This window comes from Hemibagrus wyckioides, linkage group LG23, assembly GCF_019097595.1.
Source record: "Hemibagrus wyckioides isolate EC202008001 linkage group LG23, SWU_Hwy_1.0, whole genome shotgun sequence".
Lineage (NCBI taxonomy): Eukaryota > Metazoa > Chordata > Actinopteri > Siluriformes > Bagridae > Hemibagrus > Hemibagrus wyckioides.
Genome location: NC_080732.1, coordinates 16,519,765 through 16,529,349, shown reverse-complemented (window position 1 = coordinate 16,529,349; position 9,585 = coordinate 16,519,765). Strand labels below are relative to the sequence as shown.

The 9,585-nt window shown below is 39.3% G+C and overlaps 1 protein-coding gene across 2 annotated transcripts in view; it reads right to left on the bottom strand.

Annotated features, from left to right (window-relative positions):
* nek10 (NIMA-related kinase 10) overlaps positions 1-9,585 on the bottom strand; it is a 27,349-nt gene that overhangs the window by 12,258 nt on the left and 5,506 nt on the right. For both annotated transcript variants that reach the window (XM_058376265.1, XM_058376266.1), the window contains exons 11-24: positions 9,443-9,529; positions 9,014-9,238; positions 8,042-8,181; positions 7,818-7,879; positions 7,642-7,707; positions 7,475-7,539; positions 7,306-7,408; positions 6,454-6,582; positions 5,625-5,762; positions 5,346-5,391; positions 3,182-3,303; positions 1,623-1,725; positions 475-550; positions 217-346 (exon numbers count right to left, since the gene is read on the bottom strand). In XM_058376265.1, the coding sequence (XP_058232248.1) occupies positions 217-346; positions 475-550; positions 1,623-1,725; positions 3,182-3,303; positions 5,346-5,391; positions 5,625-5,762; positions 6,454-6,582; positions 7,306-7,408; positions 7,475-7,539; positions 7,642-7,707; positions 7,818-7,879; positions 8,042-8,181; positions 9,014-9,238; positions 9,443-9,529 (1,492 nt within the window). The remainder of the gene's footprint in view (positions 1-216; positions 347-474; positions 551-1,622; positions 1,726-3,181; positions 3,304-5,345; positions 5,392-5,624; positions 5,763-6,453; positions 6,583-7,305; positions 7,409-7,474; positions 7,540-7,641; positions 7,708-7,817; positions 7,880-8,041; positions 8,182-9,013; positions 9,239-9,442; positions 9,530-9,585) is intronic.

The window sequence follows — 9,585 nt, the reverse complement described above, 5'->3', positions numbered from 1 at the left end:
GTGTACGCTAATAAAACTGGTGGACAGCAAAAGTATCACCTTTTTCCTTCTTCAATACAGTCTACTGATGAATGCGTTGCTATTCTGAACACCAAGGCAACACACTGTAGGCTACTAGGAAGCGGTGAAACAATGTGAACACACATGGAACTGAAAATGCCCGAACATGCAAATCTTCTACCCAAATAAACTGCTTAGAGAAGTAAACGTTGTGACCTTGGTGGCGAGCGAGAGCATATTGTTGCTGTAGAAGGGAGGTCGGAGAGTGACCATCTGATACAGGACGCAGCCGGCAGCCCACACGTCAGCCTTCTCTCCGTACGGCTCATTCTTCACGATCTCTGGACTGACACAAAGCGAGACAGTGAACCAATAATCCTGCTTCATGACAACGTTTTTACTGTACATAATTTGGCATAAATTAGAGCAGGTACTTATTACGGAATAAACTTATTACACAAACACAACACACACCAGGAGTAGAGAATGGTCCCGACAACGGACGTTAGTTTGCTGGTTTCTTGTTTCTGCTTCGCGAGACCAAAATCAGCTGAAAAATAATGGTTAAAAAATGATGATGAAAAATAACAGCTAATTTTTGGTATTTTTTTATCATTATTTATGTAGGTTTTGTAAAGTGACATTGAGTTAAAAAAAAAAGGGGGTGGTACAAACTATACATACTATACTATACAGATAGTATAGTATGTATAGTTTGTACCACCCCCCGAAAAAGCTAATTAATTAATTAATTAAATAAATAAATAAATAATAATAATAATAAAAAACAAAGCAAACACTTATTGTCTAAGACTATTTAAAAAATGTGTTATATGTTTTTCTATCTTATGATGGAATAAAATAATTTTATTTACCCAAATACATTCCAGGGAAACTATAAAAATTCTTTCAGTTAAATTATTATTCCTTTCTGATTCATGATTGTTTTCCTGATTAGATGAAATTTAGTTTTAGTAGTGATTTAAATGTTAAAATTTTGAGCAAATTTACATCAGCTCTGTCGTACATGTCATGACGAATGCATTCACACATATCACTCTGGAACAGGGTTAGATAACAGGACCTTTTCGCATTGCTCCAATCTTTACACTCTTTAGCAACCTGAAGTTACTAACATGTGGCCACTCAACTGTGGTCCCAATTCTGTTCCCTTTCATCATATTTTGCATGTGAAAATGCTCTTACTTTTACTATTACACATATCCGTGAGTTGATTCCACAGTCTGAAATCTTTAATGATTTCTGATTGTGATTATTCAGGTTTTTTCTGACCAGATTTTGTCTAAATTTGACAGTTCACCATGCAATAACGTATTTGGACGGTTCTTAACCCAATTCCAATCATTTCAACCATCTCCTTAGTTCTTTTCTTTGCTTCTCAAACACAGTAACGTCTCTTTCACGACCACTTCCGTGATTTAAGGAACGATCAGTTACACACTGCATCGGTTAGGGTTAACTATCACCAGCTATCACTGCAATGATCCAGTCACAGGCTCTTAATCATTTACTTATTTAAATCCAAACAGTGACTATTCATTTGGCGAGACAGTGTGGTAATATAATCCTGTATTAGAAACGTGTGTGTGTGTTCTACTGACTGATGGTGACTTTATCCCCTTCTCCCAGCATGATGTTATTAGGAGTCAGGTCTCTGTGGACGATCCTTTTCTCCTTGTGTAAGTATCTTAAAGCCAGACACATCTGCGGAGCACAAATCTCAACATATTAGACAATTTAATCATTTCATAATCGAGGGAGAAATTCGAAAGGTGCTTTATTTTACATTCTTAATGTTATAACAGAAGTTCTGTTATTGACGCTTTGGAGGGAGTTGAGCCCAGATTTATGAGCTTATTAGCTTATAAAGCACAAATGTCTTTCTAATCTATCACACACAAGTGACCCAGACCGGGGCCGGTGAAGATGACGGTCAGGGAATTCTTATGATAGTTGACGTCCAGAAATTATAGAAATAGCCTTTATTTGTCACATATACATTACAGCACAGTGAAATTATTTCTTTGCATATCCCAGCCTTGGAGGGTGGGGTCAGAGTGCAGGGTCAGCCATGATACAGCACCCCTGGAACAGAGAGGGTTAAGGGCCTTGCTCAAGGGCCCAACAGTGGCAACTTGGCGGTGCTGGGGCTTGAACCCCCGATCAACGACCCAGAGCCTTAACCACTTCAGCCACCACTGCCCCAAATTTTATAACATTGTCATGTGGGTGTCTTGATGTTAGATGTATCTAGAATATTAAAAGTAGGTAATAGCTTGAGAAATGAAAAGCAACTATACAAAAGCTATTCGAGTAACATGTCATTGTGTAAGATTATAAGGTGGTAATTGTGGGGCAGTTGATGTCAGGATCAGGAACTCAACTTCCTAGAACACATCATGGCTGATCCAGTCTAGAGTTCCAAGAAACCCCAGCAGTATACACCTGCTCACATTTACACCTGCACCTAAATCACCATGAACATTGTGAAGTAAAGCTCAGTTTGTGTTTTCACTCCATACACCAACCAGGCTTTTTTTTCTGGTGTATGCTCTCCTGGATTGATTGTTTGCCTGTCTTTCGATTTCTGTGTTTGGTTTCTCTCTCTTTCCTGTTCTGCTCATCACATGACCCTTACTTGTGTTTTGACTTTGACGTTTTGGATATCTCTTCTCTGAACTTTATTAAAACTGTTGAACTGCAGTTGTATCCATGTTAAGTCACTGATTGTGTCAGTTCAGGGTGCTTGAGACTGTATCTTATACAATATTTAGGATCACTTGGAAATTTTCAATGAATTTTCAATGAAAAACCTATTTTTATCCATTTCAAAACCATAAAACTAATCAGATGATTTTTTAAAGAAAGATCTACATTAGGCCCATTATCAGCAACCATCAGTCCTCTGTTTCAGGCTCATGTTATGTTTCTTAGTCCAAGTTAATCATTTTATCAGACTACTTGATTGTTAGAAAACCATTTTGCTATTGTTCTAGCACCGCTGAAAACTGTTGCACTGATTACAGCAGCAATAAAAGTGGCCTTCTTTAGGTTAGTTCAGTATCTGGAGCTTCAGGAGTTGTGGGTTTGTTTACAGGCTCAAAATGACCAGAGAGAAAGAACTTTCTTTCTTTCTTTGCATGGGAAGAACTTATGTTACCTGAATGAAAATGTTCCACACTCGTTCTTCTGTGAACGTCTGCTGTTTTTCTTTCAGGGAGCTGAAATGCTCGGCCAGCGGTGCGCCTTCCACCAGCTCCATCACAATATACAGCCTGTCACCTGATACACAAGTGCATTCTGGGTAAAAACTCTGATAATGGCACACTGATAAAATAAGTGTTATCTAAATATTGGCCGTATTACAATATTAATCAAGTGCTCCTAGTAGGAACATACTACAAGGTCTATATTAGAGAGAGAGAGAGAGAGAGAGAGAGAGAGAGAGAGAAGCACTAAGCTCCAATCAGAAAATCAGAAAAGGTATCCATAATAGATAGATAGATAGACAGATAGACAGATAGATAGATAGATAGATAGATAGATAGATAGATAGATAGATAGACAGATAGATGGATAGACAGACAGACAGACAGACGGACAGATAGATAGATAGATAGATAGATAGATAGATAGATAGATAGATAGATAGATAGATAGATAGATAGATGGATAGATAGATAGATAGATAGATAGACAGACAGACGGATAGACGGATAGATAGATAGATAGATAGATAGATAGATAGATAGATAGATAGATAGATAGATAGATAGATAGATAGATAGACGGACGGACGGACGGACGGACGGACGGACAGACAGATAGATAGATAGATAGATAGATAGATAGATAGATACACTATATTGCCAAAAGTATTCGCTCACCCATCCAAATAATCAGAATCAGGTGTTCCAATCACTTCCATGGCCACAGGTGTATAAAATCAAGCACCTAGGCATGCAGACTGTTTTTACAAACATTTGTGAAAGAATGGGTCGCTCTCAGGAGCTCAGTGAATTCCAGCGTGGAACTGTGATAGGATGCCACCTGTGCAACAAATCCAGTCGTGAAATTTCCTCGCTCCTAAATATTCCACAGTCAACTGTCAGCTGTATTATAAGAACGTGGAAGTGTTTGGGAACGACAGCAACTCAGCCACGAAGTGGTAGGCCACGTAAACTGACAGAGCGGGGTCAGCGGATGCTGAGGTGCATAGTGCGAAGAGGTCACCAACTTTCTGCAGAGTCAATCGCTACAGACCTCCAAACTTCATGTGGCCTTCAGATTAGCTCAAGAACAGTGCGCAGAGAGCTTCATGGAATGGGTTTCCATGGCCGAGCAGCTGCATCCAAGCCATACATCACCAAGTGCAATGCAAAGCGTCGGATGCAGTGGTGTAAAGCACGCCGCCACTGGACTCTAGAGCAGTGGAGACGCGTTCTCTGGAGTGACGAATCGCGCTTCTCCATCTGGCAATCTGATGGACGAGTCTGGGTTTGGCGGTTGCCAGGAGAACGGTACTTGTCTGACTGCATTGTGCCAAATGTAAAGTTTGGTGGAGGGGGGATTATGGTGTGGGGTTGTTTTTCAGGAGCTGGGCTTGGCCCCTTAGTTCCAGTGAAAGGAACTCTGAATGCTTCAGCATACCAAGACATTTTGGACAATTCCATGCTCCCAACTTTGTGGGAACAGTTTGGAGCTGGCCCCTTCCTCTTCCAACATGACTGTGCACCAGTGCACAAAGCAAGGTCCATAAAGATATGGATGACAGAGTCTGGTGTGGAGGAACTTGACTGGCCTGCACAAAGTCCTGACCTCAACCCGATAGAACACCTTTGGGATGAATTAGAGCGGAGACTGAGAGCCAGGCCTTCTCGTCCAACATCAGTGTGTGACCTCACAAATGCGCTTCTGGAAGAATGGTCAAAAATTCCCATAAACACACTCCTAAACCTTGTGGACTGCCTTCCCAGAAGAGTTGAAGCTGTTATAGCTGCAAAGGGTGGACCGACGTCATATTGAACCTTATGGATTAGGAATGGGATGTCACTTAAGTTCATATGAGAGTCAAGGCAGGTGAGCGAATACTTTTGGCAATATAGTGTAGATAGACAGACAGACAGATAGATGGATAGATAGATAGATAGATAGATAGATAGATAGATAGATAGATAGATAGATAGATAGATAGATAGATAGATAGATAGATAGATAGATAGATAGATAGACAGACATATATACATTATACAATTATACTATTATAGTCAATGACATCAATCCAGTATACAAAACACATGATTCAAAATGATGAGAATACTTACATTCTAAAAATGTCTTGAGGTATTTCACAATGTTTGGGTGTGTCATCTAAAAAAAACATGTATATTATAATCAAGATTACATTTTTTCAGTGGTTTTTTTTTGTGCAAATAATGTGATTTTTGTCATTTATTGTAACACGTCCACAACTAAGTCCACAATATCTGTGTTCAATAATGCAATGTAGTATTATGAGCACAAGGGGGCAGTAAAGACTAACATATACGACAACTACTACTGTATATTCCACACTTGTGAATACATGGCATTTATTTCTGTACCTGTTCCTTAATTATGGTGAGCTCGGACACTATTTTGTCAACGTTGCTGTCTCGGGATTTTTTGTCGTGGCCGAAAGCGGGATTGTGGAGGTTCACTTCCTTCAGTGCCAAACAGTTTTGCGCTCCCTGTTTGCGGACCTTTATAAAGAAGACAAAAATCTGCCCGTGTTCCTAAAACTACTGTACCTATATGATATACATATGTAAAATATATCAATGCCTTCTGTAGTTTATTGTCATTATAGCTGATTTGCACATCGGACGATATAAGTTGTCTCTAAATGCAACAATCATATATGTAGTATGTCTGGTCATGTAGGTTTTAAATTCAGATTTTATTTGTCACAAACAACATGTACAACATGTGGTGAAAAGCTTTATTGACCATCTGGGATAGAATAAAAATAATAAAAAAAAAATAAGAATACAATAAGAATAAAAATATAAGGTAATAAGATAAAGAATAAGAAAATAATCAGATAAAGAATAAAAATATATACTAAGAAGAATAATATTTCAATAAAATGACAATCAAAATAGTATTAAATGTACAGGTGGGAAAGGAAGGAGAATATATGGAAAAATATAAAAATAGTAAAGTTCAGATGTGCCAGTGTGTGCTCTAGATGAGTCCAGAAAAAGTCTGGCTTCTAAGTATCGTCTTGGCTGACAATGCAATCAATAATCAATATTGCTGGAATATAATTCCAATAGAGCTCTAATCTGAGCTTGTGTACTTAGTACTGATGCGTATTCTACAGATTTTTGGGAAGTCAGTTCTAACACTGATTATATGATTGATACATGACTTCATGAAAAAGTGCTTCACCTTGAAAACAGTACCGAAGGCTCCACTGCCCAGAGGATCGAGAACGGAGTAGCCGTTAATCACTCTGAGAGGAGGACGGTTCTGATTCACTGCTTCGATCCTTTCCTTCAGTCCATCTAATTCTTCAGCCTGCAGACAAGAAAGTGTGCTTCAAAATACACTGTTGGCTATTAATTACATGCAAAATGCATCGAGGTGGACTGCAGTGAATATTTATGAATGCATTACAAGACAAGATAAGATCAGATAAAGTCAGACAAGGCAGGACAGGACAGGACAAAACAGAACAAGAAAAGACAAGATGAGATGAGATGAGATGAGATGAGATAAGCAGGAAAGGAGATACAAGATAAGATGAAACAAGATAGTACAATACAAGATAAGATAAGATAAGATAAGATAAGATAAGATAAGATAAGATAAGATAAGATAAGATAAGATAAGATAAGATAAGATAAGATAAGATAAGATAAAGTGTGCTTCAAAATACACTGTTAGCTATCAGTGCATTGAAGTGGACTGCATTGAACATTTATGAATGTATTACAAGACAAGACAAGACAAGATAAGATAATATCAGACAAGACAGGGAAAGATGGGAAAAGAATAAGATAAGATAAGATAAGATAAGATAAGATAAGATAAGATAAGACAGAAAAATACAAGATAAGGTAAGACAAAACAAGATAGGACAATATAAGATAAAATAAGATAAGATAGGACGTGACAAGATCAGACAAAATAAGTGTAGACAGGACAAGACAAGATAAGATCAGACAATAACCCAAAAAGAAAATCTAAATATGGGAAGAATCTTAACAGACATCTAAAAGTAGAAACATTAAGGCTTACTGAAAGCACTGAGATTCTTTCCTGCAGAGGAACGTACGCTGTGATGTCTCTGACATAATGCCCGATGTCGATGAACATCTCAAACAGTTCTGGTGGGAAGAGTCTGCAAGGACAAAGAGACGTTTAAAAAAACGTTTATTTTAATAAGACGCACTGTAATCATTTATACCTTTTAAAAAGATGTCTATTCCGCTCCATACTGAACAGGAAGCGCAGAGTCCGGAAAGCGTAACACTTAAATAAAACACGTAGATGTTAGCAAAAATGAATGCTTCATATCATAAAGTATAAGCTGAAAAAAATGATATTTAAATATAGCATATTTACTGTATACACCTGCAGTGATGCTGACCTGGGTCCATGTGGCAGGATCAGTTTGCCTAATATGTACACGCCGTTTTCCTGCGATAAGAAAGATCAACTAGAGCTAATAGTGCTAAGTTATAATGGCTTTATGGCTTCAGCACAGTGGGAAATGGCACTTGGACATTACAGATGACAGCTTTGGTTACCTGCACCACATGGTGGGCCGCTGCGTCGTCCAGCACCAGCTCTGTTATCGCAGCACAGCATGCTAGCAACAGCAAGGTGAAAAAGATGACAGATTCATTCGCTCAAATGTAAAGCAGTTGATTTTTTCTCAATGGTTGGCAGCGAAATCAGGTCAAAGTGTGCAGGAAGTGAGGTTAAGTTTGTGTGTATATAAGTGTGTGTGTGTGTGTGTGCTGGAGCTCACCAGCATGCAAAGCCACTGTGTTCTCTTCAGCCTCGTGTGGACTCAGATCCTCACATACATGCTGTTTGTGCAGACGGCCAGCAGCGTTAGCACTGGAGAGGGTCGCTATGGATGAGCGATCAGACACATACGCTCGCTCTCTACACAAAAACACACACCGATATCATGTATATAATTTATTCTAACAATCATCAGATAGATAGATAGATAGATAGATAGATAGATAGATAGATAGATAGATAGATAGATAGATAGATACAATACTCACAAAAAGTAAAGGATGAAATTTAAGGATGCACCTAAAATGCACTATAACCTTTCCAGGTGAACTTAATTTGACCTTCTCTACACTTTTGAATGCACATGTCCAACTGTTCAGTGTTTCAGTACTTTTTGCAGAACTTGCTGTTCTCTAACAAGGTGCTTAACAGCAAAATTCACAACTGGTGTTTGATCCATGAATCGACCAATAAATTTCCTGGTTCAATTAGAATTGGTATTTAAACAGTCCTCTTCATCATGCTGTTCACATTTTGACATCATGAGACCAAGACCACACCTAACAACTGACCAACAGTACCTCGCCATTGTGAGGCTTCAAACAGGATGTTCTTAAAGGGAAGTGGCCACTGAGCTTAGAGTGTCAGAGTGTCATCAGCAGGTTGCGACAGAGATACAGAGAGACTGGAAGAGTCACAGAAAGGCATAGAAGTGGACGTCCTTTGGCCACATCCCATGTTGATGACCGCTTCATTGTGAACAGTGCCCTGCGGAACCAGATGATTTTCCATTTCCCATAAATTTCACCCAAAAGCCAAATATCCTTAAAGTTTGTGAGTAGTGTAGATAGGTAGATAGATAGATAGATAGATAGATAGATAGATAGATAGATAGATAGATAGATAGATAGATAGATAGATAGATAGATATGTGTTACATGGACAGTGTTGAATCGTAACAGAAAGTAATGACCCGTTCAGGATGCGAAGAAGCTGCTGAATTCCTCCCCAGGCTCGGATGTTGGCGCTGCCCTCTGGATCCTGGCACAGCTGGACCAGAACCCACACAGTGCTCCAGAGGAGCTTCAGGTGATCCGCATGGAGCATGCTCAGTAGGACGGGGACGCCGTCGCATTCACACACCTGCTCACGGACGGCCGGGACGGGACAGAGCAGACGCAGGAGCTCGGCACTGAGCCTGTGGATACACACACACAAATATTTTCATCCTGGACATAACAGAACACCTTTTCGAGGTCTTGTGGAGTTCATGCCTCAGAGCTGTTTCAGTGGCACAAAGTGGATATCAGGCAGGCGGTTATAATGTTCTAGCCTGATTATAAAGAACTGTACACTGAAGGTAAAAATGTCTCACCAGTGCTGCCGTGATGCTGACTGTTACCTTTTTGATAGCATATCATATTCCTGCAAAATCACCAGCAGGTTCTCCACCACACACAGCTCTCCGATCTTCTCCTTGCACTCGGGGCTGAGAAGATCACAGATTACAGTCTAATAGTGTAATAACATGGATATCAGCACTGG